This window comes from Chiloscyllium plagiosum, chromosome 18, assembly GCF_004010195.1.
Source record: "Chiloscyllium plagiosum isolate BGI_BamShark_2017 chromosome 18, ASM401019v2, whole genome shotgun sequence".
Lineage (NCBI taxonomy): Eukaryota > Metazoa > Chordata > Chondrichthyes > Orectolobiformes > Hemiscylliidae > Chiloscyllium > Chiloscyllium plagiosum.
The window spans coordinates 64,366,761-64,381,760 of record NC_057727.1 but is presented as its reverse complement, the minus strand read 5'-3'; the positions used below and the strand labels follow the sequence as shown (position 1 = coordinate 64,381,760).

Below are 15,000 nucleotides of genomic sequence, written 5' to 3'. Positions count from 1 at the left end.
TGACTTGTCCGGACTTGTCCTACCTGCCTATCTCCTTTTCCACCTATCCACTCCACCCTCTCCTCCCTGACCCATCACCTTCATCCTCTCCCCCACTCACCCATTGTACTCTATGCTACTTTCTCCCTACCCTCACCCTCTTCTAGCTTATCTCTCCACGCTTCAGGCTCTCTGCCTTTATTCCTGATGAAGGACTTTTGCCCGAAACATCGATTTTACTGCTCCTCGGATGCTGCCTGATCTGCTGTGCTCTTCCAGCACCACTAATCCAGAATCTGGTTTCCAGCATCTGCAGTCATTGTTTTTATCCAATGAGCTGCTCTGATTATTGATGCGGGCGTTTATCCCCAGTGTACTCTGGTGTCCAAAGGCTTTTTAAGTTTTCTACCCTTTACCAATGTCAGCTGAGATCACTCATAGACAACTGGCAGATTACATACCACTGTTAACATGTAGGAATGTCAGAAGCAGGTTCTGGAAACTACATATACACAGATGCGTGTATGACATCAAGCTTATGCAAACTAAACATTTCGTTACTCACTTACAGGAACACAAGTATCCAGTATTATTCCAGAATATTAGATCAGATTAGATTACTTACAGTGTGGAAACAGGCCCTTCGGCCCAACAAGTCCACGCTGACCCACCGAAGCGCAACCCACCCAGACCCATTCCCCTACATTTACCCCTTCACCTAACACTACGGGCAATTTAGCATGGCCAACTCACCTAACCTGCACATTTTTGGATTGTGGGAGGAAACCCACGCAGACACGGGGAGCATATGCAAACTCCACGCAGTCGCCTGAGGCGGAAATTGAACCCGGGTCTCTGGCGCTGTGAGGCAACAGTGCTAAACACTGTGCCACTGTGCTGCCCAAATATTGTCAGGGCCCATAACCTTTGCAGTATCCTATGCCTCCAACCGTTTCTCAATATCACGTGAAGTGAATCAAATGAGCTGAAAACTGGTATCTGTAATGCTGGGGATCACTGGAGAAGGCCGAGATGGATCATTCATTTGGCACTTCCAGCTGAAGAGTTTTACAAATGCTTCAGAATCTTGTCTTTTGTACTTAAATATTGGGCTCATCTATCATTGAGGATGGGGATGTTTAGGAGTCTTCTCCTCCAATGAGTTGTTTAATTGGATGTGGCAGTACTGCAGAGTTTAGATCCAATCTGTTAGTTGTGGGATCACTTAGCTCTATCACTTGCTGCTTATGCATGTTTGCCATATAAGTATCATATGTGGTAGTTTCACCAGCTTGACATCTGATCTTTAGGAATGCCTAATGCAGCTCCTGGCATGTCCTCTTGCACTCTCTATTGAACAAGCACTTACTTATATATTTGAATCTATTTGAAGAAGCAAGGTGCTCTTACATTGTCTAATGTTGTGCTAGGGATGAACTTGATTAATTCACTACTTATTGCACCTTGGGAAGTATATTTGTTGACAGCTTATAAAGAACTGGTCATGTATTTAAAAACTCCTGAGAAGAAATGCATAGGTTGGGTAGGCTGTGCATGAAGCAGCATGGGAGACAAGAATGTTGAGTGAACAGCAACACAAAGAAACAACTGTAAACATGAATATGCAGATGAACTGCAGTCAGATTAACGTTTTATAGTGGGTGCTGAGGGAAAATAGTTTTGTATTGAAAAAAGAAGCACACACACTTTGAACACATGGACCTGAATCTAATGATTTCCCCATGTCGAATCGAATCAATGCACCCATCATTATTTACAGATTGAAACTCACACTGGATACAATTGGGACATTCATCACAAATGACAAAGAAAATGTTTGAGATCCCTTAGCTGCCTTCAGGTGCTTCATAAATAACCTTGCTTCCATTATAAGGTCAGAAGTGGGAACAGTTGTTGATGATTGTATAGTGTTCAGCACCATTCATGACTCCTTAGATACTCCCTTCCACTGCTCCCTGCCACCAACCAGATTCATTCCTCCCACTGACCAACCAGTCTACCTGTCTTCACCTATCCCCAATTCACTACCTTGCCCCTGCCACCCCCTTTATCTGCAGCTCCCCTTATACCTACCCCCGGTCCTGAAGAAGAGTTACACCCGAAATGTCAACTTTTCCATGCCCTGATGCTGCCTGGCTTGCTGTGTTCTTCCAGCCTCCTTCCTAACTTCTCTAGATATTGATGCAATTTGTGTCCATATGCAGCTCGACGTGGACAACATCCAGGCTTGGGCTGATGTAGCAAGTAACATTGTGCCACACAAGTCCTGGGCAATGACCATTTCTAATAAGAGAGAATCTAGCCATTGCTCCTTAATGTTCAACATCATCACCACTCTTGAATCTTCACTGTCAATATTCTGACGTTATTGCCCAGAAACAGATCTGGACCAGCCAAGAATTGGTCAGAGGCTAGGAAATCTCCAGCGAGTAGTTCATCCCTGTCGCCGTAATCCCTGTTCACCATTTACAAAGCATAAGCCAGGAGTGTGATGGAGTACTCTCCATTTGCCTGCATGAGTGCAGCTCCAGCAATAGTTGACACCATCCACCACAAAGCAAACCACTTGATTGGCACCCATAAACTACCATCAACATTAATCTGCTTCACCACAGATAGCGAGTGCCAGCAGCACACAGCATCTACAACTTGCAATGTAGCATCTCTCATCAAGGCTCCTTCAACAGCACCTTCCAAACCTTCTACCTAGAAAGACAAGAGCAGCCAGGACACAACTACCTACAACCTATCCCACCTGATCACACACTATTTTGACTTGGAACTATATTCCAATTCCTTCATTGTTGCTGTGTCAAAATTCTGGAACTATTTTCCTAAGAGCCCCACTAGTGTCTCTAGGTCTGAAGGGGTGCAGTGGTTTAAGAAGGCAGCTTACAGCCAACTCCTCCAGGACAGTTAGTGATGGACAATAAATGTAGGCCTTGCCAGTGAATTTAAAAAAAGCGAATGAAAGATACTTTTTAAAACACTTTTATAAACTTTTATTTACACAACATTGCATCTTTCTAAATTCAACAATCATAACTTGGGTCAGTGTTTATTTATAGTGAATCCCCAGTTAATGTCTACCGCTTACCTGCTATTAACTACAATTGGCACACAATTAATGGATTCCCTTCTCTCTATTCAAATAATAAATAAATAAATAAAGTTCATATATGCAGTCAAAATTTCAAAATAAGTTGAAAGACAAACCTCTATACAGTACCTGGTATAAAACCTAGAATAATGAGCCACCTTCTCCTCTAAGTCCCTCAGCAATTTGTTCATACATGCATTTGTTTTGTAAAACAATCAGTTAGTGACTTGTATCCACCAAAATTAATTTCAGAAACTTATTTCAAGCTAGCAAGGTCAATCCAAAACCTTTTCTCATGCATACTTGTTGAGGAGTACTATTCTATAATGAAAGAATATTTACATGACATGAATAGCATAAAAAATCCCACATCAAATATTTGACAATGGAATCCTATAACTACTATCTTCACAAGAACCAATGTTTCAGGAGTCACAGTACTTTTAGCAACCTTTTGTATTTTATCATTTTGAAGCTGAGGGAAGACAACTCTTATCCAGACCCAGAAAAATTATAATGAACTATGCTGCATCAGAATGAAGAAAAGATTAATGTCACTAAGGTTTTATGATCTTTGGGTCACATAAGGATGAGAACTTAAGCATGTGATTCTCCATATTCAATATTTTCATGTTCTATTCTTCTTTAAACTATCCTCTAATTTGAGAGTTTCATTATCACACATAAACAAAAACTATCATTTAGTTGGAGAGCCCAAGGGGTTCAACTGGTCAATTGTGCTTGCAATTGGTCTGCCTCTTCTTTGGTGAATGATCATCCCCCTGTGATTACCTCATACAAATGACATGGGTATAAGTAGGACTCTCTGAATAGGACTGTTGATATAAGGATTATTCCTGACCTACTCTGCTCAATATCTAAATCAATATAATTAAACGCCTCACTCATACTTTTAAGCTCTACACAAGTGTTCTCTAACCTTCTTAAGCATAAAACCACTTCTTGAATTTAAGTGCAATCCAGGATCAAGCCTGAGGAAGCCATAGAATAAACAGTTTATTTTTAGTTCTTTATAACTCTAAAACCAAGTATATATAATGACTAATTTTGTCCTCTACTCACCAAGTATCATTGTGAAGTGAGTTATTGCACATTATCTGCCAGTGCCTTGAAGTAGGGTTGTAGTTTGAGACTACTAATTGTATGCAGCCCATAAAATGGGTATTGGCAAGACAGATATACTTGGACTTGATTATCTTCATTTGAGATAATCCTGTATCACAGAGGTATGTAGAGTCAAAATAAGCTTTCACTTGAAAAGCAGAGCATGTTGAGTGAGTACTTCTCTATTTCTAGGAGTCCCAGTCTAAAAGTCAATGACCCTTATCAGACTTTCAGCTCAATATCAGTTTGAATAGTAATTACTTCCATCAAGAAACAGAAAATAGGAACAGGAATAGGCCATTTGGTTTTTTGAGTCTGCTGCACCATTCCATATGATCACAGATAATCATCCTACTCAATACCCTGTTCTTGTTTTTGCCCCATATCCTTTGCTCCAGGTACCTCCACTACTTTGGAAGTCAAATATGCAATGGAATTTAGTAGTCAACCTATCAATGCCATCTTGAAGGAATGGACCTGAGACAAACATGACACTTTTTTCCATCATATCTCATTCCTGAAATTGCCACTTGAATTCCTGTGCTAACGTCCTCAGGTGTGCGCACAGATTTTCTGGATGAAACACATTTTCTTTCTTTTAAAAAAGTATTTACTCCAGACTCAGGAAGAGTAGCAGTGTTTTTTAAATTTCAGTCTGGGGTTTAGTGATTTGTGATGTTCTGTAGGGATCAGTTCTGGGACTTTTGCTCTTTGTGGTTTTTATAAATGACTTGGATGAAGAAGTGGAAGGATGGGTTAGTAAGTTTGCTGATGACATGAAGGTTGGTAGACTGGTAGATAGTGTGGAGAGCTGTTGTAGATTGCAATGGGACATTGACAGGATGCACAGCTGGGCTGATAAGTGGCAGATGGAGTTCAACATGGAAAAGTGTGAAGTGATTCACTTTGGAAGGTTGAATTTGAATGTAGAATACAGAGTTAAAGGCAGGATTCTTGGCAGTGTGGAGAAACAGCGGGATCTTGGGGTTCATGTCCATAGATCCCTCAAAGTTGCCACTCAAGTTGATCGGGTTGTCAAGAAGGTGTTTAGTGTGTTGGCTTTCATTAGCAGGGAGATTGAGTTTAAGAGCCGTGAGGTTATGCCGCAGCTCTATAGAGCCCTGGTTAGACCACACTTGGAATATTGTGTTCAGTTCTGGTTGCCTCATTATAGGAAAGATGTGATAGCTTCAGAGAGGGTGCAGAGGAGATTTACCAGGATGCTGCCTCGATTAGAGGGCATGTCTTATGAAGAAGGGCTGAGGGAGCTAAGGCTTTTCTTATTGGAGCGAAGAAGGATGAGAGGTGACTTGATAGAGGTGTGAAAGATGATGACAGGCGCAGGTAGAGTGGATAGCCAGAGACTTTTTCCCATGGTGGAAATGTCTATCATGAGTGGGCATAATTTTAAGGTGGCTGCAGGAATGTTTAAGGGAGATGTCGGTAAAGCATCAGACTTTTGGGGCGGCACGGTGGCTCAGTGGTTAGCACTGCAGCCTCACAGCACCAGGGATCTGGGTTTGATTCCAGCCTCGGGTGACTGTCTGTGTGTGGAGTTTGCACATTCTCCCAGTGTCTGCGTGGGTTTCCTCCGGGTAGTCTGGTTTCCTCCCACAGTCCAAAGATGTGCAGGTCAGGTGGATTGGCCATGCTCAATTGCCCGTAGTGTTAGGTGCATTAGACAGAGGGAAATGGGTCTGAGTGGGTTACTCTTCGGAGGGTCGGTGTGGACTTCTTGGGCTGAAGGGCCTGTTTCCACACTGTAGGGAATCTAATGTCAGAGATAGGTTCTTTACAGAGGGTGGTGGGTGCATGGAATGCACTGCCAGCAGTGGTAGTAGAGTTAGATACATTGGGGACATTAAAGCGACTCTTGGATAGGCACATGGAAAATAGTACAATGCAGCACATGCAGGTTAATCTGATCTTAGAGGGTCAAAAGGTCTGTACTGTGCTGTACTGTTCTATATTCTAATTTGGAAGATCACAAACCTAATTTCAACCTGAATGCATTCACAGGACTGATCACGTGTGTTATGTCTTTGTCCTCTGCTTGCATTTCGATTGTTCAGTTTTGACACTTTGTCTATAAGGAGCCTGAAGCTGAGCAAACACAGGTTGTCTGACAGTTCACGCCACATTTCATTGGTTGATTTTGAAAAGTGACAATATCAGCTACAGAATCTAAAAACTTTTGCAGGACCTTCCTGTGACTTAATCATGTCACAACAGCATAGAGGATTAGTTCACTGAAGGCAGCATCAAGTTTACAATCTTAACAACTCTCATTAAATTAGAAAAGCTCATAATTTTACTTGCCAATGCTTTCTGGTGGATTATACATTGGTAATTGACAAATCAGGATAATTTCTGCAAAATATAACAAAGCCTGTTCTTCTGCCAAAGCATGGCTGGTGCACCATCAATTATGATGGAAACCAGTTTCTTGACTGGAATGTTTTTCTCAAACACATCTCTTTTGAATGTATTGTAGCTATCCTTACCTCTTATTCTCTCTTCAATGGGCAAAAGAATGAGATGATCCACTTTAGTTATGTCCTTAAACACAATCATCAGGGCTGTGTCTGTTATGTATGGATTCATCAAACCACAGTGAGAAGCATTCACAGTCCTTCCAGATCCTCCTGTAGTTACTGAAAGACGTCTTTAGACAAAGAATCCACTTGCCTTGCTATTGTGGAAACATCAAATGACATGCTCTGGATTGCTATTATTATTTCTTCTTTCTTCTTAAAATCTTTTAATAAAGAGTCAGTGGCCACACTCATTGCTTCCTTAGTTACTTTACTGTCTGTGAATGACTTCTTGTATTTTGCTAAATGGCAGTAAATGCAAAGTGATGCTTTAGTGCAAATCTTTTATTGTTGGTTTACATAAAAATGATGCTTCAGCTTTCAAAGCGGCCTTCAGGTCATCAATTTTCTTTGCCTAAAGAAAGCTATTCAAGGGAAAACTATCCTTGGATTTACTGTACATCATTGTGCAGTGTCATACCAAATTCCCACCTTTATTTACCAATATACTTTGGTGACATATAAGGCAAGGTTGTTTACAGACTTGAACAAAAATTGTTTTCCTACGGCATGTGGAAGTTGTACATTTTTTGTTTTCTTTTTAGATTTTCTCATCATTATTGCTTTACCTTCTGTGACAGTGTGACATCACTCTGCCACAATTCATGCAGGTCAGCCTCTAGATCCGTGCTTCTGGAAATTCCAGAATGTTGATGGATGCTTTAAAATGTGGAGAAATGGGAGGTCACCTCTGCAGTCATGATTTATTTCTGGGGTCCCTGGTCAGCTTGTGTTGCTCAGATATTGGATGTGGGTTGTGGTAGTGTTCCCCACAATTATTATTTGCCCTACAAAGATCAGATAGGCAGCTGAAGAAAGAAAACTGCAGGTCTACAAAGGAGCAGTACTACATGAACTGCTCTTGCAGACAGTCTGTATGGACATGACGGGCTGAATTGCCTCTTATATTTAGAGTCATGTAATATACTGGTTTCACACATCTGTTTCTAGGATTTGTTTGTTTGCACTGCCATCACAAAACGTATTTTACCTGTAATGATAGCCCAGCTGGAGCATAGCTGGCAAATCCTGTTAAGAGTGTGTACATTCTCTAAATTCATTGTTTCTGGAAACGGAAGTCATGCAGCAGGATTATAATCAAGATGCATGCGTGCTGAGGAAGTTTTGGAGGAAACATAGGTCAGCTGTCATAAACACGCACAGCAAGAATTCTCTACCCCAGGCGGTTGTGAAGGCTCAGTCTCTGAGTATATCTACAGTAATATATTCTTGATTATAAATGGCATAAAAGGGTTACAGAGATGCTGTGGGTAAAAGGCATTGGAGTGTTTGATCAGCCATGATTGAATTAAGTGTTGGAGTATGTTCGACAGGTTGAATGATCGGATCCTGTTCCTGCCTTCCAAACATCCCTTTCATCATAACTGAATAGTGACATACTAGAATGTATACGTGAACAGGGTCAAATATGGCTGTGATGTTGCTCACAAGATGTTGACATTAAAAGTCTCACATTTGGACAGTCGTTTCTTGAATTAGCTGCCAGCTCAGTTCAGTTGATGCAGCTTGGGCCTCAGAATCTGATGGTTCAAATTAGGATTTGAATGCCTAACTATTACCCAAACTTACCACTGTCACCAGTACGGTCCATTCCCTATGCCTAATTATGCCTTTTAATATATCTCCCTAATCCAGCTCAGCTAACTAATACCTCATACTTTCATAATTTCCCCTATTCAAATTGAACACCCTTGCTTCAGATTGAACTACTTCACATTTAAATATAATGTAAAATTCTATCATATTGTGGTCAGTCATCCCTCAAGGTTCTTTTACAGCAAGATTATTCATCAGCCCTTTTCATTACATAATACAAGATCCAAAACAGCCTGTCCTCTAGTTGACTTTTCAACACACTACTCTAGAAAACTCACTAAGAACTCCAGAAACTCATTCTCCACAACAGCTCAATTAGTTTACCCAATCCATGTGCAGGTTTAAGTCACCCATGAGTACTGTGTTGCATATGCTATTTCATCCTCTGGCTTTACTATGCTCCATATTACTATTTGATGGTTTATTAATAACTCTAATCAAAGCCTGCTATCCAATGCTGCTTCTCAGTTCCATTCAGATTCCACACATTGTTCTGCTGATCAGATATTCTCCCTTATAATGTAATGACCCCATCTCATATAATCAGTACAACCTCACCTCCTTTTCCTTCTCATTTGTCCTTCAAGCCCTGGAAAAGCAAGGGCAGCAAGTCCTGGAACAGTGTGGGCTGTGAGCCTTGGAAGTGCGCGAGCAGAGCAGATCCCAGAGCAGCGAGCAGGTAGTGAGCCCTCGGTGGAGACCGGTACGGGGGAGGAGTCCTGAATTTGCCTTGGAGCAGCTGGGAGCTGGTACAAAGCAGACTGGAGGCCTGGAGTGGAATGGGGATGGCTGTTGGACTGGCTTCTGGTGCAGGTGGTCAGACCACATGCGGAAGCCCTGCGCTGAGCTGCTACAATGTAATGTTAATTTGATTTTTTTTTACCTTACTGTAATGTCAATCCTTTAATGACGTCTTATTACGAACTTATTTTTTAAAACTTCTTTTTATTCGTCTGTTGTGTCCAAGATTTGTACCTAGATACTTGTACATAAGATGGCACCATAAGAGACAGCCATTGGAAAAGATTTTCACTGTACTTCTACAATGGCATACATGTGACAATAAGAGCCTATTCTATACTAAATGTTGAATATACTTAAATATTTAGTTCTCAGTTTTCTGTTTCAGTTCTTTTTCTCTTTCCCTGAGTCAAGGGATAACTGCAGCTTTCAAGGTGCTGCTTTGGCTTAACAGGAGGGAACTCTTTCACTTGGATACATTTTTACTCACTTGATTATTGGTAGGAAAGAAAGCCCTTTTACTTGCTGAGATACTTGCTATTTCTTTCATGCAATTTGCTCCTGAAGTAATGGGGTTGGAAATTTTGTTACAATACTCGGTTGAAAATTGAGATGTATTCAAGGTTTTCTGACCTCCAGAAGAGCAGCAATGAACTAAAGAAAGACCTATATTTATTTAGCTAATTTCATAGTCTTTAGACATCCCAAAGCATTTCATAACTAATTAAGTTCTTCTAATATAGTCACTGTTGTAATGTAGAAAATGCATGAGGAAATTTGTGCAGAAAAATCCAACAAAACCAATGTATTGACTAGATAACTAGTTTCAGTACGTTGGTTGGGAAATAAATGTTTGCTAGGACACCAGGGAGAACCATCTTGCTCTGAAGCCATAAGACCTTTTATGTCCACTTGAGAGGACCTAAGGTGCCTTGGTTGAATGTCTCAATTGAAAGACAACCATCTAACAGTGCAACACTTCTTCAGTAATACACTGAAGTGTTAAACCTAGATTCTGTGTTGAAGTCTCTGGCATGGGATATTAATTCAGAACCTTATTCAATGCTCTCCTTAGTGATGTTGGTACAAACAGGCTTTCCACACTCAGAAATACCACTGGACAAAGATGGAGAAAAAACTTGAAGAGGTGTATCTTTCAGCACAAGCTATTTATTTCACTATGTACTGGAAGTCAAGACTTGGATGTTCTTTACTGGGTGGTTTTGTGTCTACTGATGATAATTATCTAAATACTTGGAGAAAGTTTGTCAAGGGAGAAATAGTGACAGATTTTACATGGAAATACATCTCACTGATAGACTTGCAACAATGCTTTAGCAATCCCTCTGTTTTGTTAGTAACGCACAGAGGAGTGTGACATTATTCACTGGGATAAGTATCAAAGCCCTACAGGGTATCGTGATATTGTGGCTTATTTATTTAGGATTGGTAACCTATAGAGCATATGTTCAAATCCTATCATAGCAGTTTTGAAGTCAGGAATAAGATTGGAAATTTAAAAAATTATGGTGCTAATGATGGAACTACTAAGAGTGGCTATGAAGTTGGCAGTTTCTTATTAAAACTGAACTAGTTCATGAATGTACTTTAAGGGAAAGAAACCCCTTTCCTCTTCTGGTCTATATCTGATTAGTGTTCTACATTAATGGCTGACGACTTTAATTGCCTTCTGAGTTGGTTTAGCAAACCACTCAGAAGTATCAAAGTGAAAGTCACCACCAGACTGTCAGGGTATAGGAGCCTTGCATCCCCAAAGAAGGCTCTTTTGAATCATGGGAAACAAAGACAGGATAGCAGTCTTGTCAGGAGGCAAGACTGTAGCATATCAACTCGATCATAAAATAAAGAATTAAGCAGTAAGTAAGCATTGTTGTAGTTAGATTTCACAAACATGAATTTCTCTCCCTAGCACCGCAACCACAGACAGACATCTACCTGTAGTCCAGCAGTCTCTCCATGAGGCGAGTTACTGACAATACGAAAGAAACACCAGTTTCTCTCCATGTTTCTTGTTCAATCTTCTCTAATAAACTGTGAGTACAAGCAAAAAGAAAGTTGTGAACGTTCCCTTCTGCAGCAAACCTCCCCAAGCACAGCCTGCTATCATTTTGGTAACATTTTAAAAAAATCTTGGGTATTTTAATCTTACCTAGGATAAGGCCCAAAGAGCTGGGTGCTATTTCCAGGCAGCAAAAATTAAGCAAAGACAAGGATATTAATCACATTACTACTGCATGATGTTAAAACTATGAGTTTACACATACCAGCACTGAGTCAAGAAATACCTACAATGCTTAAAGTTGATCATAGTGACCTTGACAAATAAAGTCATCCCACCATTGGAAAGTCAATGCAGTAGAAGGAGCACTTTACTGGTGAAGGTCACTATTCAGCTATCAGTGTAAACAGAAAAATTAAACATTGTTACTTTTTGTATATAAGTCCTGAAAGGTTGGAGACTAAAGCTGATGGTTTTCATGTCCCTCTGGTGTATGTATAATATCAGATTTGAATCACCTTCAACTCAGAACTGAATGGAATAATTAACTAAAATATTGCATTTGAATGTTATAGCTTCTCAAATTTTTCCAGGAATGTCACCTACTTTCTTAAAAGCTCAGACTAGCCAGATATAGACACAAAACATGAAAGAACGTGATCCCACCCACTCTAGAAAGAACTTGCACCAACATGTTCATAGAATGTTTCTCGGCTGAAACATCCTGTTTAGCCCAAAACATCTTCATGAGTGTATTGAACCACAACTCTTCTAGTTTAATCCCAAAAGTCTTTAACATTTCTTTGACAAAATCACATGGATGCTGAAGCACGGAATAAATTTAAAGATCAGGTAGAAAAATTTTCAATTCGTCACCGTATAAAGGATTATGGGGAGCAGCTAGGAAAATGGAATTGAGGCCGAGATGAGATCAACCATGATCGAATTAAATCATGTAGCAGGCTCAAACGGTTGAATTGCTTACTCCTGCTCCTTGTTCTTAATATTTTGTGTATTCTGAAATATCCCCTTGAACATCTTCACTACATTTCTATTGACAGATCCCTCGACCAATTTGCCAGTTCACTTTAACTAGCTCTGCTTCAAAATCTTCATAATTACCCTGAATCAAGATTAAAATAGTAACATTCCATTCTTCTCTCTCACAAATTGAATGTAAAATTCAGTCATATTATGACTGTTGCTACCAAGGATGCCATAATTGTGAGGTCATTAATTAATCCTGTCTCATAATCCTGTCTGATTTATGATTGGCACTGCAACATGTTGTTCTAAGAAACTATCCCCAAAATGTTCCAGGAACTACTTATCTAGACTACCTGAGAGGACAAATTGACAGTGTAGGCATTAGGAGGGGCTGAAAGGAAAAATAGACAATGTCGGTTTAATCATAAAACACATACTGCAAAAATGTAATGATATGACTGGATAATACAACCATGTGTATTAGTTCAAATACGATTGGTTAATGTAATCACATACATTAGCTTGGAATGTGAACTATATGAAAATGTTTGAGTAGAGATAGGAGTGAGTAAAATGCAACAATTTGATTAGAAATTATTATTTATAGAAATACTCAATTGGAAGCTTGTTGTCTGTAAAATTAGGATAAAACATTTGACCTTGTGATAAAAATTTCAGCTGCATGTCAATTTCTTAACATGTATGAATGTTTAAACAAAGAAACTTGAGCCTCATCTAGTCTAAGAGAAAATAAAAGGTTAAACTCACCCTTACACAATCTTTGTCCATCTGACTTTTCCAATTGATATGTAGTTTACAATATCATTGTACCTTTTTGACAAGCTTCCATTACTACTTCCTTTATATGGCACGGCAGCACAGTAGTTAGCACTGCTGTCTCACTGGTTCGATTCTAGCCTTGGGCAACTGCTTGCATGGAGGTTGCACATTTTCCCCACGTCTGCATGGCTTTCCTATGGGTGCTCTGATTTCCTCCCACAGTCCAAAGTTGCGCAAACTAGGTGGATTGGTGATGCTAAATTGTCCATAGCGTCCAGGGATGTGCAAGCTATGTGGATTTTATATGGGAAGTGCATGGTTACGGGGCAGGGAGGCTGGGTCTGTGTGGGATGCTCTTCGGAAGGTCAATGTGGCTACATGGGCTGCTTTCACACTGTAGGAATTATATGATTCTAACTTCTTAATCGTGCCTCCTACATCATTAGAGTATCGAACAAAAACCAAGGATACCAGTACTTAGCCATAAGGAGCCCATAACAAATAATCTTTAAGTCAAAATCATTTGTTTACTATTGGGCAGCATGGTGGCTCAGTGGTTAGCACAGTGCCAGAGACCCGGGTTCGACTCCAGCCTCTGGCGACTGTCTGTGTGGGGTTTGCACGTTTGCCCTGGGTCTGCGTGGGTTTCCTCTGGGTGCTCCGGTTTCCTTGCACAATCCAAAGATGAGCAGGTCAGGTGGATTGGCCATACCAAATTGCCCATAGTGTTAGGTGCATTAGTCAAGTGTAAATACAGGATAGGGGAATGGGTCTGGGTGGGTTACTCTTCAGAGGGTCGGTGTGGACTTGTTGGCCTGAAGGGCCTGTTTCCATACTGTACGTAATCTAAAACAATCTAATCTAAAAAAAATTTAAAAACTATGATCCTTTGTTTCTTGTCACTGAACCAATTTTGGATTCAACTTGCTACTTTTCCTTGGGTCACATGGGTGTTACTTCTCTGACCAGTCTACCATGTGGCAACTTGTCAAAAGCTATGCATGAACTGATGAATCAAATATACTACTCTCATACTTGTTACCTCCTCAAAAAATTAAATCAAGTTAGCCAGACGTTTCCTTAACAAATCCATGTTGACATAATTAAGATGTGTATAATGGTGAAGGATATAAATAGGCTAGACAAGAATAAACCTTTCCCCTTAATGGAAGCATCAAGACAACGTGCATAGGTTTAAGGTGAGGAGTAGAAGGTTTAGAAGAGATGTGAGGAAAAATATTTTCACCAAGATAGTGGTGGGAATCTGGAACTTACTGCCTGTAAGGATGGTAGAGGCAGAAACCCTCACAATATTTAAGAAGTATTTAGATATGCACTTGTGGTACCAAGACATACAAGGCTTTTGGCCAGGTTTTGGAAAATGGGATTAAACTAGTTCAGTAGTTTTTGAATGGCATGGACTTGATGGGCTATAGGGCCTTTTTCTGTGCTGCAGATCTCGGTTACTGACTATGACTATCATTAATTAACTTATGTAATTTTAACACACAGTTTATACTGTTTCTCAGAACATTTTCCCAAATAATACATAATTGGCATCAAGGTTTAGCTGACTGGTGTATAACTATTCAGAGGTTTACACGAGGACATATTATCATTGTACATAACTAAGTTTGTTTTCTAATTAATTGGGGAGCGGTCACAGCACAGAAGCAGATAAGTGGTTTTAAGCACGGCCTTAAAATAAGTGCAGTAGGGAGTAGAGTGGATTTTTTCTTGATTATATGTTTTATTGAGTTATGTCTCTTGATTAAACTTAAAATATAAGCTATATAATGGAGCTGTGTTTTGTAGAGGAATAAGACAGTGCTCTTTTCTGGGTTTGTAGATTGAAAGAAGCAAAAATGGCCCTGAGTAGAGTGATATGCTCTTCCTGTCGGATGTGGGAGTTTAGGAAGAGTTTACGGGTTACTGAGGATTATATTTGCAATAAATGCCGTTGGTTGCGAATCTTATCAGATCGAATGGATGGGTGGGAGAGGCAGTGAGGAATGTGCAAGAGCAAGGGGATGCGA

The 15,000-nt window shown here is 40.1% G+C and overlaps 1 protein-coding gene across 4 annotated transcripts in view; it reads right to left on the bottom strand.

Annotated features, from left to right (window-relative positions):
- The window catches only part of dock3 (dedicator of cytokinesis 3), a 918,089-nt gene that overhangs the window by 167,344 nt on the left and 735,745 nt on the right, over positions 1–15,000 (bottom strand). For 3 of the 4 annotated variants that reach the window (XM_043708484.1, XM_043708483.1, XM_043708481.1), the window contains exons 34-35: positions 11,348–11,374; positions 11,134–11,229 (exon numbers count right to left, since the gene is read on the bottom strand). In XM_043708484.1, coding sequence (XP_043564419.1) covers positions 11,134–11,229; positions 11,348–11,374 — 123 coding nt within the window. The remainder of the gene's footprint in view (positions 1–11,133; positions 11,230–11,347; positions 11,375–15,000) is intronic. The other variant, XM_043708482.1, reaches the window with a different exon arrangement.